The sequence below is a fragment of the Lagopus leucura genome, unplaced genomic scaffold (genome assembly GCF_019238085.1).
Source record: "Lagopus leucura isolate 7727_CA_CO unplaced genomic scaffold, USGS_WTPT01 Super-Scaffold_100028, whole genome shotgun sequence".
NCBI lineage: Eukaryota > Metazoa > Chordata > Aves > Galliformes > Phasianidae > Lagopus > Lagopus leucura.
Genome location: NW_024962279.1, coordinates 861,243 through 884,809, shown reverse-complemented (window position 1 = coordinate 884,809; position 23,567 = coordinate 861,243). Strand labels below are relative to the sequence as shown.

At 36.1% G+C, this 23,567-nt stretch overlaps 1 protein-coding gene across 3 annotated transcripts in view; it reads left to right on the top strand.

Moving 5' to 3' along the window:
* FHIT (fragile histidine triad diadenosine triphosphatase) overlaps positions 1-23,567 on the top strand; it is a 508,608-nt gene that overhangs the window by 128,960 nt on the left and 356,081 nt on the right. For all 3 annotated transcript variants that reach the window (XM_042880939.1, XM_042880938.1, XM_042880940.1), the window contains one exon: positions 536-656. In XM_042880939.1, the coding sequence (XP_042736873.1) occupies positions 557-656 (100 nt within the window). In that variant the 5' untranslated portion in view covers positions 536-556. The remainder of the gene's footprint in view (positions 1-535; positions 657-23,567) is intronic.

The following is a 23,567-nucleotide window of genomic DNA, read 5'->3' as shown; positions in this document are numbered from 1 at the left end:
TTGATCTTCACATTTCACTTGTTCAAACTGGAAAGCCTGGACAGAATATGACTAATATCTTTTCCTTAGTCACTGATATTTCTTCAGTTGAGATATTTAGATATTCATTTAGGAGACACTGTTTTAGAAGGTGTAGTTTCTGTACTTTCTAAGTTCTTGTGTGCGTTGGCTTATGTTGTGCAAAGGGCATGTGAAATATCATTTGTCCTTTTCCAAGCACGTATGACTCAAAACTTATGTAATACCAAACAAATGACAATGGGAAGAAGTTACATCCTGTCCAGAGTTTAGCAGCTCAGCCAAGATGAAGAGAAAAGGGTTTAAGGTGTCCATGTAAAGTTTTTGCTTTGGAAGGAAGTCACACCACCCTTTAAGATTTCAGAAGGCTGGATTAGACTTTCTGCAGAGCAGGCACCTCGATAAGCACAGGAGACGCTTTCTTTCAGGATGAACTCTGACAATCTGGCTGTCTTATTCCCGTTGTCCAGAAAAGCAAAGTTTGTGCTCCAGTCATCCCAACTGTTGTCTCTTTCAGACCCAGAGGATTACGTCTATCATGCTGCGGTTTGGCCAGCACCTCATCAAGCCCTCCGTGGTCTTCCTGAAGACCGAGCTTTCCTTTGCTCTCGTGAACCGCAAGCCGGTGGTCCCGGGCCGTATCCTTCTGACCAGTGCCTTGACCATGGGCACCTGCATGTCCTGGGAGAAGCAGGGAAGCTCTGTGTGCTCCTCAGGCCAGGTAGGAGGCTGCGCGGATTTATTCTGAAGCCAGGCGGTAGAACCTGACACACTTGGTTGGTGATGCAGAACTGCCGAAAACAGTTGCTTAGCAACTGTGACCTTAGAGGTGAATTTCTATTGACCTTTTCACCACAGAAGATGTATAAACAGCCAGGTGCTACTAAAAGCATTTTAAAGTGTATCTGAGGGCTACTGTTTAAGTTCCATGTTATGCTAAGTAACACATCTTCAATAATATCACGTATTTTTAGCAGTGGTAACTTCTTTATGGAGAATGTTCAAGTTCATGTAGCTAAGTGTATGCAATTTGTCAAATGGCAGCAGAATCCAGTATGAAGGCTATTATTTTGTTGGGGGGGAAGGGGAGGCGGGGATGCAGATTGCTTTATTAATTTAGGTGAGAATGGATTAAATAAACCATCTGTGTAGCAAACGTGCTTTCTGAGGAAAAAAATGCCCTGTGTTATAGGTAAAACTCTGTTTAGAAACATTATGGGAAGATGACTATACATGAATGGTAAATGCCTCTATTTTTATTTTGGAGTGTTGCATGTTATTTCATGGTCAGAACTAAGTAACTTGCACTCATTTCAGTGGCTAGAATTGAACTTTTCAGAAACATTCACAAGTGATCAGTCCATTTCCGTAGAGTTTTATGGTAACATTTTCACGGGAACTCAGTGAGACAGTGGCTGGATGCATGTTGAAAACACGTCTGGAGTTCAGTTAAAGCCTTCTTGTTCTTCTGCGTTTTTATGGTTTTTTTTCTTTCACAATTTAACATGTGATTTACTGATTCTGATATGTATTTTTTAATCTATAAATGTATTTTATTTCTTCCTGAGGTGTTGAATCTCCTCCCATCATTCCTGTCTATTACAATTCTTCAGCATAGAACTTCTGTGCACCTGTTTTGAATGCTTCTGTTCATTCCAGAAGGCAGATTGGTTATAAACGTTTGACAAAGATGCACAAATTTCCTAGAAATGTTAAACATGTTACTGCCTCACTGACGTGTTTTAGTTAATTAAATGAGCTGCTCTTCTCAATTAAAAGTTCGTAAAGTATCTGATGTAAATCAAAATGATTTACAATGTCTTAATAATTTTAGGGAAAATATTTTCAAAACTATTGAAAGAGTGTATTGCATTGGTCACTGTCTGCCTGTAAATGCCTTACATGTTGGCTTATGCATTGTCCAGGCCAGAGAGTAAACAAAACATTTCTTGTGCTGGAATGGGAAGCTTATAAAGGAATAATGATTTTGTTAGTTAGTTAAGTGAACAACTTCATTTGGTTGTTAAGCAAAGAACAGAGATTTCAGCAGGAACAGACTTTTTTTTTTTTTTTTTTTTTTAAAGTTTTGTGAGCATCTAGAAGTGTCAATTTAAGGAGCCTGTAAAACTTAATTATTACAAGCTTCTTTCCTTCTTAAATAATTAAAGATTATAAACTCTAGTTGTGTAGTTATTGCTGACTGTTTGGCAGATACATTTATTTGCTCAGATTTAGCTTTGTTATCCCGTAATGAGTATTGCAGCATATTTTAGAGTATCACATTGTTTTAATAGCTTGTGCATTGTAATATATAATATAGTCTTTGTTGCTCTGTTGAATAAATGTTCAGGTAATAAAGCCCTGACACTTTCTTCCTCATTACGGGAAAAAAAATACATAGAAAAGATCTTGATGCAAAGGCTGGAATATAGTATGTAAAATAGAGCAATTTGCAGTTGAAAGCTTATAAAATGTCTGTGTAATGCAGCATTTGTCTCAAGACCTGGCAGTAACAAGTGTATCTTCTTTGTTTTATTGCAATAATTTTATCTGCCTTGTCTTTGGCATACTTGTGACATTCCTTTCTTTCTTTTTCTTTCTTTCTTTCTTTCTTTTTTTTTTTCAGTAGAAAATAAAATATTAATGCATGTGCATTAGAGAGACAAAGGAAATCAGTTTGAAGCCAGCTCACTCCAGGTGGTGGCTTTAATTAACTTGTAAGGTTGAAATTCCCTCTTGAAACAGAACGTAGGATTGGAGTAGTGTATTTGCTGTAATAGTTTCAAAATACAGTTGTTGTATTCTGAGAAATTTCAGAAAAATGGTCTTGTGGAGTTCTGGGTTTTGTGATTTGAGCAGTGCCAAAGCATACTTGCCCAGTTAACAAATTAAACGTTTTGTTTCTTTCTAGCTGTCAATCGTGTGAATTCATCTTGACATTTGAAAATCAGACTGTGCTAATAGTAACCAGGAGTTATCATTCCTGGTAAGGAAAGAGAAAAAAAAAAAGGAAAGGTACCTTGAGAGAGATGCCTTATCTGATTCAGGATTAGGCTTCTTTCTAATGGCTGCACAGTAGTTCATGGGTGTACAAACCTCTTTGTCGTGTACTGATCATTGCAGATTGTTGATTAGGAAGTAACTGGTACCTTAATATTGAGTAGAGGGTCTGACATTAAACTGCAATCTCTGCTGTCCAAGCTGAAGTCTGTTCATGCAATTGAGACTTGTAGCAAAATCATTCAACTCTTGTGGCATAACCTGATAGGGAAAGCTGCACATAACCCAGCATGCAGGGTTAGTGTCTACTCCCCTTTGAATGTCCAGTCCCATTGCTGTCACCCAATGGAAACACATTTAAGGCTCAAGAGGTGCTTATTCTCAGTCTCCACAAATCAGTTAAGTCTCACAATGACACGGGGAATACATACATGCTTTGTTCACTCCTATATTTCAAAGTGAAAGATGGCTCTTCCCTTTTCTTGTCTGTCTTATTTCAGAGCAGCCAGGCACATTGTTCTGGGGCCTGTCTTGCTGAATGAGCTTTTGTTTCAGGGTGCATTTTTTTCCCTATTCTGTACAAAAGTGCTGTGACACTGTTTCAGCAGCCCCTGTGGATTCTTATGGAGCCAGGAGTTTAGCTGGGAATACTACATGCAGCACATACCTCAGCAGTTTGGCAGTTGCCTGTTGTATATACCCACCAAGCTTACACAGATATCAATACCATTTTTGAAGGAAATGCTCTATGAAAATGGATTGTGAAAAGCCATCTGTGGCTGTCTTGAACAGCTTTTAGATGTATTAGAGAAGATAGCTTTCAGTAGCTGGAACAGTGCAGGGGATGTGTCTGTCGTCAGCAGATTCAGTCCTTCCTTCACTTAGAATGCACAAGTCAAGAAGTGGATCAGGTCATGCAGCTGGCAGGAACTATTTCTCCCCGCCTTCTCAGTTCATTTCATTCATAGCACTGCTGCTTCCATGGTTCAGAGCACAACTTCAGAACCTTCTTTAAGAAAATCCATCTGTTCTTTGCCACGAACTTTGTGTGGCTACAAATACTTTGTGAGTGGCTTACTATTCTGTAGATCCTTTCCTAGCCAAACACCATGGTTACATGGTTTCGCTTTCAGTATAAGTGAGCTGTGTTTTTTTTATCACTTTCTTACTGAGTTGTGCAGATACTTGCTTCCATTTTGTGTTAAACATGAGAAATGATTTTGAGCATTAGCAGAATCCACTTTGGGGCTAGGACTTTTATTGCAAATAAAATTATTCATTTGTTATGTCCCACATTTTTTCAGCAGACAAGATATTGATCTTTGGATTTCTGTTCAGGATGCCGTAAGGAAAACTAGCACAACAGGAACACAGCAACATTTGTAAATTGATTGAATGCAGAATGTAATGACAGAGACAAACATCAGATCTATGGCAATGCTATATTATACAAAGCATTTTTCAACAGCTTATTGAATTGGCTATTAAAAAAAACCAAAACAACACGCTTTCCATCTGGGAACAATGAGATAAGGGTTATCAGGACCAAGCAACTTTATAGTACTTCATAGTGGACGTGCACATGTGTGTGCATGTAATAAATGAAACACTTTACAATTATTTTTCATCTGGAATTGATTATGAAAGAGGTTTTCCATTCAGGGAAAAAAAAAAAAAAAAACCAACAAAACACTTAAACTGTAATCTACTAAGTGGTTCTGGGCTACTTAGTATAACTTTCCATAGGGATCTGCTGTCTTCTTACAGAAGGTATTGTAATTGTAGGGATTATAAGAAATAGAGCATATATAAAAATGTACCATACAAAGTTGGTGGTCTTTTTTTTTTGTTGCTGAGGCAGCTTGCTGTGCTGTGAATTACTGTGGCTTGTTTCTTTGTTAATGACTAGAGAAAACATTAGTTGAACCAGATGCTCCTTCAAAGATCTGATAACACCCAGAGCTGCAGTGTAATTGTTCTGGGTCTGTTTCATGGGTGGGATGGGACCTTGGGTCATCTACTGTAAGAATAGCATCTGGTCTGCTGTACAATTTATATGTTTATAAGCTGCACTGTCATATGTTAGCAGAAGTGCTGTATTATTTGAGATTAACATATTCTGCACTATGACAATGTAGTTGATGCTTTTATTAATGTATTTGCAGTTAAAAAACCTATTAATCAGCACTGTGTGATAATATATATTAAATGTAATTTTTGATTTTGTTAAGTTCTGATAGATTTTTCCTTTGCAGGAAATCAGAAAGAACAGAAATCTGCTGTCTCTAGGCAGACAGGTTCTTTCACAAGTTTGGTTGAAAACCATGGTGTTCAGCTTGAAAACCAGTGTTTAGCATGTGTGCAAAGTTTTAATTCTTCCTGAAGTTACAGAGCTGCTGTTAACTGTGATTTAGTTGGCTTGTACATCGCACATATATCACATCTGTATTTATGCTATATAATTATGATTTTTATGTTTTTTAGCCCAAAGAAGTGTTAATATTTGCTATAAAACTAAGCTTCAGCAAATAAAAACCAGTTATTGCAGAATATAAATATTTGCATTTGCATATTGCAGTAATGTACCCTACACCATTACAACTACACATTAAACATATCCAGCCCTGTGGGAAAGTACTCTTTTAGTGCTGGTTGCAGAAGCTACATATGCATTACTGTTATTAGCTCACATTAGTGCAATGCTGAAGAGCAGTTCTGAATCAGTACCATGGTGCGTCAGTTCACTTTCAAGCAAAGAGCTAAAAATAGCTTCTGGTTCTGTGAAGGCTTTGCAATCTAAGTGGGCCCTTAGAGATATTGTGGACTCGGAATCATAGGAGGCTTGGGTTGGAAGAGACCTCAGAGATCATCTCATTCCAGCCTCGCTGCAGTGTGCAGGGCTGCCAACCACTAAAGCGCATTGAGACAGATGCTGTCCCTTGTTACGATGAGTTCATGTCATCTTAGTTTCAGCTGGAAGTGAAACTCTGTTTTCTTCGGAGTATCTGGTATGATGCTAAGTTGTGGTTCTATGAGAAAAACAATGTTGATAACACACTGATGTTTATAGTTGCTGCTAAGCAGTGTTATACAGAGCCAAGGCCATTTGAAGTGAGGGCTCAAGGAGTTGGGATGGAACAGAATTAGGACAGCTGACTTAAAGATGCCAAAGGGATATTCCATGCTATATGACATCAAGCAGAAGGAGTTTTGAAGGAGACAGGAGTTCCTCTCACTGTTAGCTGCTCAGCGGCTAGCTGAGCTTCATTCAGGAAGTGGTGAGCAATTGCCTGTGCATCACTTGTTTTTTGTGTATGTATATCTGTCATAAATATTATTCTTTTCTTTATCTGAGTAAATAGTTTTATTTCAACCCACAAGTTCTACTTTATCTCAGTTCTCTCCCCATCACGTAGGGAAAGGAAAAGTGAGCAAACAACCATGTGGTGCTCAGCCACCCACTGGCCTAAACTGCAACAGGAGAAACTGGAATTCCTTGAATTTCTCAATTTTTCTTGGTACTCTGGAAGAAGACATTAGTTGGAAGAGGGGTGCAGTAGCTTTGCTGGCATAATAAAAATACTCTGTGAGTGAGAAGAATAGATATAAGTAATGGATCTTGTGTGAAAATATGGGGGAAATAGAGAGTATGTTTCATTAGCAGGAATGGAAAAGAGATTTGGAATTACTGTCTGTACTGGCAGTATTTGGTAATTTCTTTTTGAGAAAATATCTCCAAACAAAACTGTTCAGTGACTCTTCCCTATTTGAGCAGTCTTGAGTCTTTTATCAAATGAGAATAAGGAAAACAAGTCCTATGCTTATTGTTTTTCAGCTGAATTGAGCTACCTTATACAAAAGGCAGGTGGGACTGTAGCCCTGGCATTAGCAAGCCAGTAGGTCAGCTTTGTTGTATTCACAGCCTACCTTCTGGGAAAAAATGCTCTGTTCAAACAGCCCAAAGAGCGACTGCTCAGCTCTGTGTATGCAAGCCACTTGAATTTAGTGGTGATAGAGAAACCAGTTAATTATGTCAGGGCTGGAGTCATTTTGTTTGCAGACTACAAACAAAGGGATAATGTTTGACTCACATTAGGAAATGCTGTTTCAGAAGATAATAGATTCAGGATTCTGTGTGCAAAAGCTCGTCTGACGGTCTGCCTGCCTTTCTGCCTCTCTATGTTCTTGTTTATTTTCCAACTGCATCATTTAGTCTAATAAGAATACTTTCTCTCCTTTCAAATTTTGTCTCACTTGAAAAGTGCTCACTGTAGTAAGGGGACAAACTTCATGATAAGGATTTACCCATCCTGTTTGCGTAGTTGTGTTTACATTAATGTGGTGGTGTTCATGAAATGCTCTGTGCTGCAATTTCAGAAAGAAAAAAGAACTGGAAGTAATGAAATCAAACATATTTTTTTGCTAATTTGCAAATGGAGTAATTTACTAACCAGATTGCTCATTTATGTGCGTTTAGGAAGATAATAATAAGAATTTCTTGGGATGTAGAAAAAAATGTACCTTAAAGCCATGTGTGGGAGAGACAGTAGCTCCCAGGGTAGAATCTGGTTCTTGATATAAAGTCCATCTTACCAGATGCCATAAAGGGATGAACAGTCTCTTCTTAGTGATGTGTTCAACTGACTTTAAAGCCTTGCTCATAGAGTCATCAGATCTCAGAAAGATAGGTTTAGGAAAAAAATAAGCTGTGTGTCACAATGGATCAGATTCTAGACTACACTGTTAACATATGCTGAAATTCATTTTGGTTTATTCCCTCATTCACCCGCTAACTGTCATTGTTGTTTAGGCCTTATAAATTGCTTAACCTCAGGCCCAACATGTTACGCTTACACTTGCTATGAGTAGTTCAGGGGCACGCAGTGTACACTTTTGAAGGTGTGTTACTGATATATGTCCTCTAAAAGTGGCATTTTGTCCTTGCATACTCCAGGAACTTGCAGAAGAATTTTTGAAGCTAGTCCGTGAGTCCTCACTGCTGTGGTACCTATTATGCACACTTGCACCATGCCCATAAAGCAATGAACAGTGTGGAAAGCCTGTTCTTGTCATCATGAAAAAATGTGGTACTTGAACATTTTAAATAAGTTGGCTGCTGATAGCTGTGGAAGGTCACATTTCATAGCAGCTCCCTATTGTCTTCCCCATGTTGTGATTTTTATATTTTATATTATAATTTTTAAGATCCAGTTTTATATGAAGGCAGTGTATTTTTGAAGGTTAAAAGTATTGGATTCACTTTCCTATTTAAAAGGATTTCACTGTTAGCTTTGTTGCAGCCTCCCATTTTCTCTTGTTTACTGTCATTAACAATTAACAGAGCAGCTTAGCGTTTTCGTATCAGCTTGTATCTGTAGATTGCATATCTGTATTGTGAGATTTCTGTCATTGTGGTGGCTGAGATCATCTGGAAAAAAAAAAAAATCACCTACTTGTATTTTAGTACAGCAAGAGACAAGGCTAAATCATAGAATCACCAATTTGGAGTGAGAAAAGCCTCCTCCCAGTGAGCTGTAAGAAGTTTAAAAGACAGAGAAGCGAAGCTGTAAGGATGAAAGTAAAACTTAGAGGTAGCAAAGTTTTGTCTGAAAGATGACAGGGAAACTGAGGTTGGATTCAGAACAGATAAAATGAATTTTCCCTTTGAGTTTTAACCCATAATTGGCATTCCTGTTATTGAAAAAGCTGTGAAGTTCTGTTCATAGATAATGAATACTTTTAGTCCAGCAGTTATTTTCTAGTCTAGTAGAGAGCAAATTTATAATTGGAGTAGTTATTGAGCAAACCTGTAATTTTATACTTTTTATCGCGTCAGTAAACCCAAACAAATTCATCAGCCATAAACAGTCAATGGATAGCAAACACAAAAGATGAGTGTGCTGCCATTGCATTTGTACCACTACTTAAGCTCAAGTCCACTTAAATTTGGGTTTCTTCAGTTCTTTAAGAACCCTAAAGTCTGCTACTTAATTTCCTGCATCAACTTGCAGAGATCCACATGCTTTGCTTTACATTTGGGCACCTATTGCTTTGTAAAATAAAAGAATAAAAAGTTTTTAATTTTCTTATCACATAACTAGATTTAAATTCAGGTTTTTGTTTATTTGTTTGTTTTTTCTTGAATCAGTTTCTGGCTAATGAAGGAGATGACAATTACAACACTGTTAGTGTTACAGTTTGTGCACATCTTGAACGTCAGCCCTCAGCACAGCCATCAAAATGTGATATACAGCACACACAGAGTTAACAATCTGGGTAAGGTACTGCATGGCTTGCTCTTATGGTGGAACATAATTAAAAGAGATGATTGGAATACATGGTTATTCATAATAGATGTCACACAATTACCATAAGTAATGCAATACATGCAAAATCTCCATTTGTAATGAAAACAGATTTGCTGGAAGTCAATTGAAAATTTCATTTATTCCTTATTATTTCTAGCATATTGGAATATTTTGTGCTATTCGGTGTGATACAGTGCTCAATGTTTTCCTCAAGTATAGATTTCTCAGAGGTATCTGACACGAATTTCCTGTTGCAACAGCCAAAACAGCATCTTAGAGATACAGTGTTAAACTGTTGTCTCTTCTCTGCTCTGAACCTACAGGTTTTGCCGCAAAATATTCCTTTATGGAACATAATTATAAAACAAAGTAGACATTTCGCCAGTAATAATCTTTTATTTATATTCAGGGGCATCCAGCAGACAGGAAGGGAGAAAAAGGCATGCCGTGTACAGGGAAAAGTGTTCAGGAGTGTTCTCTAAACAGGCAGAAGTGAAGTAGTTCTCTGTGGTGTGTGATTCCAGTACTTTCTCCAGGGCAAAAAGTAACAATAACTATTGCCATAGCCTAATCTCTCCCAACTACAGGGTGTAGACGTCAATCCTTGGAGGGTTAATCCAACGTTTACTGTATCCTAATTTCCTGAGAGACAACTTACTGGTTAGCAGAAGGAATACTTTGAATACAATTGCTTTACTCTGCAGCAGTAGTACATAACTGAGTGCAAAATAATGAAGCTCTGAAATGTGAGACCCCAAAGACTTCATCCCTTCTGGTATCTATTGCTTTTGATGTTGGACCAAGTCCTTTCCTCCCTCTCTTCTGCCTTGCCACCCCTACAGTGCAGTGAACTCCTGCCCAGCAGCGTGCTTTCCATCGCTGCCCATTCAGGAAGGCAGCACAGATGGTCTCTCCTGTGTTACTGTGTGCCCAGAGTCTCTCAGTTTGCTGCTTCGTTTGTTTAGGAAATGCTTTCTTCTGTTAGTTTGAACTGGCAGGTGAGAATATCAAAACAGTGATTCTAAATGGCCCTATAATTGCTTTGCAGAGCTTCAGCTGAGGATCGAGCTCCTTCTCTGAGCAAGATAATTGGGTAAATTGTTTTAATAAGTTGTCTCTTACAAAGTTAGATATGAACATAAAACACAATAGAAGCTTTGCTGTAACATGAGACTACAGTAGAAAATGGAGCACCTGATTCATGGATACAGAGGTATTTTGCTCTATCACTTACACCATACCTAAGTTTCCAAGGTTTTATGAGTAATGAACGGTCTGCTAATGCATGTTTATTATTCATTTTGTATTTTACTGTTCCTTATACCCTGCTGAATCTGTTTCTGATAAAAATACTAACTGTAGCACTCTCACAGTGAGCTCACTTGAGCAGATGTTCATGTCATACAATGAGAGATTCAAAATTCCCTTATCGGTAGTCTTCACTTTAACATCTGCATTCAGAGCACTGACCTCTACCAAAACTACCTAAGAGCAGTTAATTGTCCATCAGTACCCATTTTTGTTTCTCTCTCTCTTTTTAATGATACATTTTGATATGGTTATGGTTACCAGGACATCTTCAAATTTCAAAGTTTTAGTTCAGGGTTTGTTATCTCTATCTATTAATTGGTGGAAATGCATTGAGATAACATTGCTATTTCCATCGTAAAATTGCAAGTTGTGTGTAACAAGTATGGATTTAAATAGGTGAATTTGGAAGTACTGCTATTTTATGCAGTCTTTTCTGATGGACTTGACATAGATGAGTAGGAGCTTTTGCTTTGATCTGCATAAAAAAATGTAACTATGAATGCTGTTGTACAAATGTGTCATTGTGTGGCTCTGCATTTTTTTTCTCTCCCAGGGCAGATATGCCTGGTTGTAAGGAAAGAATGTCATACATACAACATGTTATGTATTTATATTATGCCAGTATAAAAATAAATGTTGCCAGAATTCATCCGCTGCAGTTTAATCACTACAAGCACACATTTCAGTGTTGTTTTAGGATCAGTTTTGCTAATGATGATTCAAGCCATTCAGAGCCTTGCTCACCTGATAGGTAGTGCGCTTTGCTACATTCATGCTCCAAGGATAAAGTTACCAAACAGAAATTGCTAAGGGTATAGTTCTTTTGTGGCACACTTGTTAAATTTCCTTTGTTTTAGAGAGGAAGTGAGGAGAGTGGGGAGTGAGAGTAGGGTTTGAGGCCTTGCTGTCACATCTTGAAGAACCTTTAAGAGCTCAAAATCTAGCAAGACTTGTGATCGTATTGCACGAACACAAGAAAAGTAGCCAGAGTGCAACATTTTGCCTGAGAAAATTAGAAAATCACTTGATCATATCTGCCTATATGGAAACACCATAGCAAAATTGAATTGCTTTGAACTGCACCTGACAACTAGCTGGAGCTTTGGGGTGTTCATTTTGCCTTTCCATAATGATTTAGCATGATGAATGCTTTAGGGACTGCCATCAGTACTGAAAGCAGTCTAACACTTTCTAGTTAGAACCAAAAGCCCTGTGTTTCAATGTACTGTAAAGTTTGTTAGCAGGAAGTCCACCTATCATATTTACAAAATGAAATTACATGTTTCTCCTCTCCACACCCCTTATAATTTAGTTCCAGATAGCACAAATAAAAGACAAAATGAAGACAAACAATTTTACATACTGTATTTTGCAGAGCTCCTTTGGGTGGGACGTAAATTAACCTGAGAGCAAAAACTTTATAATCACTTTGAAGTAAGATCAATATATTGTCAAATGGCTCTCCTTTAAAATTTTAGTGAGAGACATCAGATGTGGCTGCTTTTGCTGAGTTGCCAAAGAAATAAAGTACTTGGAGAAGATTATTTGGATGTTTTTTTTTCTTCTGTAATTTGCAATGCATATAAAGCATGGATTTGCCACAGTTGGGTAGCAGGAAGGCTTGAAAACAACACAAAAAAAGCCTCACACCTAATTAGTACCAAGTCATGTGGAAGGGTGCTAATAGCATCTCTGCCAAATCAAAGTTTCCCTCCTATGACCCCATCATATTAAGAAAATAATGTATACTTTCTTGTCTGTCAAAACCAAAATCACAAAAATCTGAACATGACGTAATTCTATCTTTATCTTAATCTGAATGCAGCAGCATTAATGGAATGCTGCTGACTGAGCAAAATGTTGTGATGAAGTTACTTTCACTTAAAAAACAGTGAAAGCATCCTCTCCAGTTCCTCAACAAAATATGATAGAAATGCACTTAATATGGATTATATATATATTTTTAATAAATATATACACATATCTATAAGCTCAGTGGTGTTGAATCATCTTTTGCACTTCTGGAGAAACATGCTTATTACGTGAAAATAAGGTATTACCTGAAAGAATCTGATGCAGTCAGATATTTCCAGAAAGCAAAACCACAGAAACAGCTTACTGTAGCATTTATATGTTCAATTAACACAAAAAATGGGGTAGAATTTTCAACTAAACTGAACTACTTTCCTTAATGCTTGCAACAGTTCAGTTTTGATTGTGTTGTTCAAGTTGTCATCCGTTGGTTAATGGTTCTTGAGCTTTGCACAGTTGAAAATTGGAGGCAATCTTTTATTTTCTTGACAATGATGGAGTTGGTGTAGATTCTATTTAAACTTGAGCACTAGATAGAGAACAAATTACGCAGTTAAAAAGTCTATCAGGCTCAGGTTGGTCTCTGAAGATGTCTTGCGAGGAACTACTGAGCATTATAAAGGGACTGCAGGGCTGTAAAGCTATGTACAGACATGTATTTCTGTGCTGTGCTCTGTCAACTGCCTGCAGACTTATCTCCATGTGATGATTGTTTTTATAGCATTTGTTACAGCGGAAGCCTTTCAATATAAAGCTTAAACTTGTTTGACTCATTTTTAACCTATACAGACACAAGATGTCACGATGAGATTTCTATTTATGTATATGTGGGTGATATACTTAATCCAAAGCTCCAGTGAGTGTCCAGGTCAGACTTTATTCACTTCTTAAAAAGCAAAAAATTGGATCCATATATATGGCATTCACAGCAACGTTGTTTGTGATGGCCTCATATGTAGTTTGGAGTCTTCATTCGTCTGATCATTTCTATACATACAGCACTTGAAGAATATAGAATAGTCTGTTTAATTGGCTGCTAACACTGGGGGTTCTATTGTGTACAAATCGAATCAGTGATACTTAGTTCAGAATTAGGAATGTTGTATGTGGTGTTTGTTCAGAAATATAGTAAGTTTTGATCCTTCTGAACTAACAGGATGTATAATAATAAGTATTTAGATATGGAATGAATACGAGGAGTCCAGTGCTGCTAAATGAAAGAGAATAAATTCATAGTTTAAGCAACCAATAGAAATGTAATGGTCCTTCCATGCCATGGTTGAATTGCCGTCGTGTCCCAAAAACTACTGCTTTTCTTCTTCAGTTTTTGCCAACATGTATGTGATCAGGGATAGGAGAGCACTGAGCAGTCAAGCGTTGTCTGAGATTTTCTCAGATTGTCCTTGATCTTAAACTGTCGCATTGTACCTGTGTGAAGTTAACTTTGTGCAGCAGCTAACATGCTGGTCATAAGGGATTGCTTAAAATTGCTTACAAGATTTCAGCGTAAAGAATATCATGTGATTTGATGATTGTGTTCTCTCGTAATTGAAAAGGCACAGGGAAATGCTCTATTTGTCTTTTTAAATAATAAAAATTTGATCAAGATTGTCATCTGATCTGTCAAAGGATTCAACAGCAATAACTACTGCCTTTCATCTCGTTATTTCCTTTTCCCTTCTGAAAGTTTTTAATCTTAGCTTGAAAAATTGTCAGCTATTGTAGATCTTGAGTGCTTATTGTGCACACTTACTGCACAACTGCAGGATGATCCCTGAGGTCCCTTCCAGCCCAGGCCATTCTATGATTCTGTGATACGTCCTTGCTTTTCAAACCACAGAATTGGTAATGTTTATGAGATTACATAATTCTCACTTGTCACAGAGATCCACTACATTCCTTACCTTGCTGGAGAAAAATAACAACTTATCCAATCTCATTATGGTTTTAGTTCGTGTAGTTGAAAATAGTGTCAAAGGTCTTTGTTCAGGTACACATGATCTAAATATTGTGTATATATAAAGACATATATTTAAAAATGCTTCATTTAAAAACTAAAAATGCCAATAGAAATACTAGACAGAAAAGGAAGAGAAAGAATGTGAAGGTATAGTAGAGTTTTTTGTTTTTCTCAGGAGATTGAGGGGTGCTTGACTCTCCTCACTATTAAATCATTTCAGTATCTCCTGTGTAACCTAATTGTTGGCAGGACAGATGGACAGAAAAAAAAAACGAACATGTGCAAAATAATGCTGAATTGTATTTTTATACATTTGTCAAAGCATTTTAAGAGCTGGTTCAGTGTGAGTTGCACACTAGAAGAAAGTCTACCTATGTTTAATGACTTTGAATCACACTGCTCTGTGCTGATAGTTTCAATTTGCTTTAATTTGTGAATACCATCCCCAAAAACAGAATGAAAGTAGTTCCAAATTAAGAAGCCAAATTATTATCCATTTATTTCTTACTTTACACGTACATGACTCTGTGTGTGATGAAGAATTATCCGTGGTGATAAAATACTATTCTTTGAATAGATAAGAATGTAAGACAACTACTTGGTATCATCAAAATGGAAGTAGCATACTTTGTAACTTTTTTAATCCAATTGCTCATATTTCTAAATTGAGTTACTGCTACCCTTATAAAAACTAAATGTTAACAATCATTATTTTCTTTATAAAATAATAAACTGATGAAAGAAAAATCCATTTTAATGTATGAAACATTTGGTTCATTCTGAAGAGGATGGCAAATCTAAATGTAATGCTAATGTACTCTCAATCAACTGCAGTGCGGTGTTTGTAATAACTAGAATCAAAAGCCAGACCTATGCAGTTATTAACGCGGTGATTGCGTTTTTAATTTTAATTCATCACATTCCTGTGGCAGTGATGAACCATACCTATTTCCATAGATTTGAAACTTACAGCTTGACAAGAAGTGTTTCTGGAACCTGGAACGAAAGAAGACAAGTTCTGACCTGTTTTTCATTCTCTTTTTGGAAGGTTCTTGAGTTTGTGACACTAATAGTTTTCCGTTAATGAGCCATCATTACCAGGTGCCTGAAGAGCTGAGCTGGAAGAAGCCGAGGTTTTAGAAGTATCACTGCTCATCTCGTTGGGCTGAGGAGGTTCCCCATGGTTTCCTTGTCCCATAGAATTGGAGTGCAATGAAAGCCAGCAGACTCATAAACTTAATGTTATTCCACATTTTGAATCTAATTTTTGTTCGCTGTCAGTTGGGCTGCTGTACTCTGCAAAGCATCTGCTGTCAGAGTCACAGAATTCTGAATATCTGTTTAAGAAGATCCTTTGTGACTTGCTAATTATATTTCATGACAGTCCTGCTTTCTTTAGAATAATAATGAAACAGAAAAGTCTCAAATTTAGTTTTAATAGAAACAAAATATATTCAGTGCAGTGATAAACCTTGAAAACTTGCCATTCACATGGAGTAATTATATATCATTACCTTAGTTACTACTGGATTCTCTGTATTTTGCCTGTTAAGTAAAGGAAAGCACAAATGTGCTGCATATACAGAAAACAATTCAATTTGCCCAATTAGCAAAGTTTGATTGATTTCAGGGACGTGCTTTTTTCATTTAATACTAGTTGTCTGATGCTTCTTGATGTAAAAATGTATTTCCTTTTCTGTATTATTGAAACTTAATTGAATTAAAAAACTTTCTATGCAGATTCAATTGAAAATTGCTTAAAATACTCATCCCATGAAAAAAGGGTAAGGCAGTCCTGTTAACTTTCCATCATGCTCCTTGAGATTAGTTGTGCTTGCTGCAGTAAATACTGGGGTTCTAATGCTGTGTGCAACTTTCTCCTTCAAGACTGCAAGGTCTTGAAATTGCTCTGTTAAAAACTGATGCTGAGGGCTGGTTTTCACCACTGTTAGCATTTGGTAATAGGGATGTGAGAGCACATTTGACATTGACAAAAGGAAATAGAAGAGTAATTAATTGGGTTTGACTCTGCGAATGACAGTGTAGCTCAGCTCACTTTAAAATATGAAAATACCATGAATTATGGGCATTTGGAAGTAGTCTCCAATAACTTGAAAATGTCATTTATTGAAGCAGTAAGGAATAACTCCAAACCTGGGGCTTTTTTCCCAATTCCCTCCAATATCTTTTGGCAGCTGTGAGAGATTTAGAATAGCGAATGAACAGATAATCTGAACAAAAGCAATATTTTTCCCAGTTCTTCTGAAAGAAAAGAAATGTAGTTTAATGAAAGAGAAATAATTTTAATGCTTGTTTCTCCTAAGACTGGGAAGGTCTCTATGGCAGCAGTTATTAATTATTATGCCTCAGTTTGTTTTCCAAAACTGCATTGGTTAGGATATTTCAACTGTATTTCTGTAAATTAGATGTGCCAACATACATGTATTGTCCTATAAGCAAGAGTAAGCCAATATTAAAAAGCAAACTCTATTATTTCCTTTAGGTCTCGTTCAACAGAAATTTTGCTGAAGTAATGATTCAAACAAAATCATTTTGCGAGAATAAGCAAAACTGACCTTTCACATATGATTTTCACCTATGTAGCCATCAGACTTAGGTCATGAATGCAATATGTGGGGGAATATATGATAGCAGTGGTGAAAAACCTTTGTATGTCACCAAGTTCATTTTGGTTGCTTAAAATCACATTACCCATCAGTGATTCATGACAGATAAAGAACTGAATAACTCAGCTGGTGCCTGCTGTAATGTAATGAACTAGCTTCTTTTGCATGCATAAAAGAACATAATGAAGAAAATCTGATGAAAAGCTCGAGTTGGTCATTTCAGACTCAAAGACTAGTAATGGTTTAGTCTGAAATTGATTTGTAGCTAAGAGGAAAGTAGTATTTTAATAAACCTTTTGTAAGGTCATAAAAATATCTTGTCCCTACTCATATTTTTAGTGAATTTTAAACACATTCTTCTATGTACTCGTCTTTCCATTTCTCTGGGTATTGTGTGTGTCTCATTTATGAGATCATATGAGAGTGGAAATGCTCAGTACAATCACAAAGGCTATGATTTCTTTAAAGTCTTCTTAAATCAATACATAGCTTCTGACGGCTTCTTAATGGCTGCCTCAGAGCACCTTACTTTTTCTTGACCAGCAAAATGATTTTCATGGGGATGGGAAAAACGGATTCATGCAAAAGTTATCGTTTAGATTACTTGCAAGAGTAGTTTGTTAGAAAATAATTACAATGATAACTTGGCATGATTTTAATGGTTTTGGAATATTAAGTATTATTAAAATAATACGCTTTATAACCACAGTTCAGTATGCCTCTTTCTTTTTATTATATGATTTTGGTTGCCAGAGTAGGTTTTCAGTGCTTCTGTTAAGTTGTACTTAGAAAGTTAATGTGGACATTGCTGACAACAAAATTTCCCTTCTGTTATCCTGTCTTCATATCTTTCACAAATATTATATTATATTATATTATCATTTGTATTGCTCTAGTCAGTAATCATTTTCCTATATCAATTATGATTCTGTTTTTGAGCCCTTATTAGAATCACAAGTAACCCATAATAACAGAGTAGAAAGTATGGTAAACTTTCTTAGACAGTGAAGAACTCTCTTTCAGGTGTAAACTCATTTTACATCAGGATTTGATAGTGCTTAAAAACTATTGTTAGAAGTTTCATTCTGTTTCATTCTCACCAATGAATATTCAAAATCATGATCCTTCTTTTAAATGGAGATGCATCACATAGACTCTAAAATCAAAATGATATGTGGTAGTTTCATTTGGAAGTATAATTAAGGTGTATAATGTCATTTAACTGTTTAATGAACTCTGCATAATGTAATAGAATACAAATATTTGACCTTCCTGACAGTGACTGATGGATTGAAGTTGCATAGCATGATATCATTAGAATGTCAAATAACATCATTATTCATGATTATCAGGAATTACTCAGGTGAAATGGCAAATGTAATGGAAAGCTATTATTTGTGTGTGGGCTGCAGATTGACTTTCTTTGTCAGTGCCATTCTCTTGATGATACAGGGGGAAGATACTCAGATTTATTGAGCTACAAAGAATTAATGTCATAGGTTAAATAAATGTCAATAATATCAGGAAGGGATTTTCAGTAGGTCAGGTCATGTATTAAACATCTAAGAGTAACTACTTGTGATAATATTTTATCTTCAATTCTACTTTGATTTGCCTTAAATATTGAAAACATCTTTAGATACAGGGATTGGTAGCATAAGAATGTATCAATGTGAACTGTTTTCTGGGTGACATTTTACGCGGGAGCAAAAGAAAAACACAATTCAGATTGAGTGCAGTAGAACTGAAATTTCATCCTCTACTCTCAGTAGCCTAAATGCAGAATGTAAACTTTGTTCCAAGAGGTGTGATTCATATATTCATATGATCATGATACTATCAAGCACATGCATTACCACTGCCGATTCTCAGAAATAGAACAAATGCTCTCTTACAATTTAGCTGATTCCATTCTCAGGATAGTTTGTTGCTGTAGTCCAAGAGCTTGTGCATATGTTACCTTGCTTGATGAGATGCGGAAAATTGAAATGGATGAAAATGAATTTTAATGAATTATAATTACCTGTATTCATAACATATATTGAAGTAGAAATAGCTTTGTGGGCCATTAGAGTTACACTAGCAGATATGAATTCTGTGAAGGTACAAAGATTTATAGTTAGCTCAAACTGAATGAGAAGAGAAACTGTGGTGATATGGCAAACAAGCATGAGATTTAGGTTTAGTCTTTTATCCTTTCAAGTGCAAATGACTCAGGTTTTTCTTGTGACTTTGCATTTAATGTAGACAAAACAAATTGTGCCCCAGTGTTTTACCAGATGTTCTTTATCTCTTTTTGGCTAGTTTTTTTTTTGTTTGTTTGTTTTTTCCTTTGGCTTTATGTGTATTAGATTGGCACTGGAAGCAGAGAGGATAGCCTTATCCTCATGATGACGTGCTTTCCTCAAATAGGCAGAATGGAAATGGCATCTCATCATGTTTTGTGGATTTTGTTAGTCAGGCATATTCAGCATGTACTTTCTACTTTAGTTTTTAGCAGCTCTAGAATTTAGAAGGTTTGTAAGTTTATATATGCTTATGAGTAGAATGGGTATTTCCCTCTACAGTGTGTTTTTCAGAAAAATTAGCTTATGGGTGAAATGCCCTTTTTAAGGTTAGTAAGCCAACTTGATTAGAAGGAGATTTGTCGTTTATCTATTGCTGATCACAATCATTTTTTTATTTTGGATTGCTACCGTTTTGAAGGAGCTCTTGTAGCAGAAAGGCAATCTAGATATATCTGTTTAAAAAAAAAAAAAAAAAAAAATGACAGAACCCAGTATATCTTGATACCACTTTCAGATGGTGAATTCCATGAACCCTTGTCCTCAAGGCTGTTGTTTCAATATTTTATTATTTTTTTTTTAAATGGATGTGTATCCTGTGTTTAGCTGGATCCAGTCTTCTCTGGAACTTGAATTTGTCGCGTCCTTATTTTGTAGATTCATCCCATCTTGAAGTGTCAGTCTTCTCTGCTGTCCTGCAAGGATTCTCAAGTCTTTCACAATGAATTCAACTGAACTGAGTAGTTGCTTTGATCTAAAAGGTGCTGTTTTCCTATCTCCTGTAATTTGCTTTCTTTAGTTTGCCTCTCTGCCCTACCATGTGTCCATGTTGAAGGTTCAGATACTACACGACTGTTTATGTTCATGACTGGTGGTTTGTTTCAAAATAAACTTTTCAGTAATTCCTTCAGTAAAATAGAGTTAGAAAGCTTTAAGCAAATTAATTGTTTTGACGTAAATGCGGCATAAGGACTGCTTGACTTTGATGAAACCAGTGTTTGAATTCAACCTTTATTATTTTTTTAGTCTTAAGAAAATGTTGAATTTTCAGTAGTGTAGAGCCGTGCATTGTAATCATAAAGAAATATTAGACTGTACTAGTAGTACTTCTCATAAACACCTTGTTAGTCTAGTTTCAGCTTTAAAGCAAATTCTGTTGTAATGGCACATGTAGTTCCACTCCTGTTGTAGTAAATTTTAAGGAAATCAATAAAAGCATAAAGACAGAATTAGTAGCTAACTCAAATGAGTCTCCATGAGAATGTAAAGGCTGTCTTATCTGTAAGGAGCTGATGGCCATAAAATGAAATGTATTTAAATACATTGCTAAAGATAATTAAAATATCATACAGGACCAAAGCGCTTCAGCTGTAGATATTCATTAAATTGACCATTAATAACTTGTTATATAAAGGAATATTACTGTGTTCATAAATTTTGTATGCAGATTTTATTAAGCTGGCATGTTATATGGATTGATTCCCTGACATCTCCTGGCTGTGGCTGTATAGATAATAGTGTGTTGTATGAGTTTTCTATAATCCAGGAATTCTGACTGACATTTTCTAGCTTGAAATTAAATTTTTGTTCTGTATGGTAATTCTTAGAACCAGTTGGCAATCAAAAAACATAATTATGTTGTTGTGATTGGAATGGTCTTATTGTTATGTCATCACTTTTTTCACAGTTTTCTTTTTTCCAAGACTTATAACTTGGGCATTACAATATGGTCGGAGTTAACAATTACAATTTTAATGTTTTTTTTACCTACTGATTAATCTTTCTTCCTTCCATTCTTTCCTATTTCCTATCTTTCCTCGTTCAAATATGGGATTTAATTCTCTACATATAATTTATTAATTATACAATTAATCCGTCAGCCCCCTTATTGGTAAAAAGTAAAACTACAATGTTTCTCTCATATATTACTATTTAAATGCTGTTATATTTTAGGAAAGAACATGAGGAAGCAAGTCAGATTTTATAGGGATTTATTAATCAAAGATGTGAGTAGACTGACAACAGTGGAGTGTGCCATATTAATAATTTGACCGCAGTAGAGTAAAGGGGAATAAAGCAGATGAGCACAATGGAGATTCCATGACTTTTTGTACAAAAATTCAGTGATTACTGTTGCAGATATCTATATAATCTCATTTTTTAATGGAAAATGCTATTACGTCAAGGTAGCCGGAGGATGAAAAGTAGAGAGTTATTTATTAGCAGTCCACAGTTTAGGAATCTCTGTTCCAAAGAAAAACAGAAGTATAAACCAAAGTCCTCAACTTTAGATAGTTATAAATGTACTCAGAAGGTGTGTACCTCCGTTTTTAGATCCTTAATGTGCTATTTTTGAGAATTTTTTCTTTACTTTTTGCTTGAAAAGGAATTATAAACTGTAGAGCCAAAATTATGCTAGTCTAAACAGCTCAGTATTCCCCATGGCAAAAAGGTTTTTAATGTCTAACTGGAATCCCTTTCATTGAATCTACAGAGAATCTTAGACTCTTTTATGAACTTAATAATCTTGATGTCTTCATTTGGTCATTTTTTACATTAATCCATAAATCAGAGTTATTTAGAAGAAGCAATTATCATGTGAACCTTCCCTTTCTGTTTATTATTCACATAATAGAAATGTAGGTAGGGTTCTGGCAACTAAAGGTGCAAGAAGTTTGCTTTCACAAGCTTAATTTTCTCAAAAGTGTGCCTTAAAATGGGAATTACAGTGAGGATATCTGCAGCCATAAATCCTTGATTTTTACCAGCAAAAAAGTGGCACACGTCTGCTCATAACTGCAGTTGAATTATCTTTGTAAAAATACAGACCTGTGAACTTGACCATGACACAGTGTGTGTCCAAACAGGTCTCTCTGTGATGACAGTAAATGCATTTTCAACAAGGTCCACAGAGCTCTTGCAAAAATCTGTTTATTTGAGAAGCTGCGCTATAACAAAGATTGGATAAGAAAGCATCAGAGCATCTATGCCAACTTATTACTATCAATATTACCTGATTTGTTTTCATTTAAATGGGAGATATTTTGTTGTAATGCAAACTGGAAATTATAAGATGCTAACTGTCCATTAACAAGAAAATGTCCCAGTTTTTCGAAGTGAGTTTTTTAGGCTTTTAACTGGAAGTATGTTACTTAATGTGGTATTGCGGAGTGAACCGTTTGTGTTTAGTCTGAGGGTGAAATGTACTTCTCTATAATAATGTTTACAAGGCAGCTTTCGTGTGGTGAAAGTAATTAAATGTAATTGATATCAGTGGGATTGGCAAGTTTGGGGAAGAAATTGAGAGAGAGACTTTTGGAACACAGCATCAAAATGTTTTAGATTTGATTGAGTTAAGTCAGGATGTTTCACATGTAGCTGTAAGAAGAAAGCTGAGAAAGCAGGAAGGGCTTTGTTCATTAAAGAGTTGCGTGCTGCTGCCCGTGCTTGACCTTTTCACAAGAGAAATATGAATTAAAAGCTGAAAATAGGACTACTGTACCCGCTTCTTTTTTTTTTTTTACCTATTGTTAAAATACCTATCTCACCAGGCTGCTTCCAACAAAATGAGCTTTCCTTTGGTTATTATAGCTGCTCAGAGAAGTGGTTGAGCTCCAGGCTTTAATTATTGACTCTCACTCCCTGAAAATAAATAGAGAAGCCATTTTTTATTAGCCAGGACTTTATTGCCTTAGTGGTATCAGGATTTCCTACGAATTTTGTAATTAGACTGGAAACATTATGTTCCAGAGAGCATAGACCTGAAAAGGACATGTTATACCACTTAGTGGGATCAGAAAGGCGTGTGTTAAAATGTGATCTCAAGCAGGAGCATTCGGAAAGAAGCTGCAACTTTTGCAGGGCAAACAGAGGAGTGAAGCACAAGAAACTGTACTCATTTCATGGTCACAGTTGTATGTTTACATTCTTCTGGCAGACGTGTAGAAATTTCATTTGTGATGCACCTTCTGTTCTCCCTGACGTGGAGTCCTTTCAGCTATGTGCTATGCAAGGTAGGTTTTTCAGTACCGCTGTTGATAGCAGCGTGTTCACTCCGGCATGTTCTGGGATGTTTTTCAGAACTGTTCCTTCAATCTGTCTTTTCCAAATGTTGGATAAGTTCCAAAGAAACAAACAAAAGCTTAATATAATAGCTGAAATCATTTTGACTTGAAAAACTGTGTATCTACGTCCATGTGCACACATTTACATATAGGCAGAAAAATAACGCTTGTATTATTCAGAG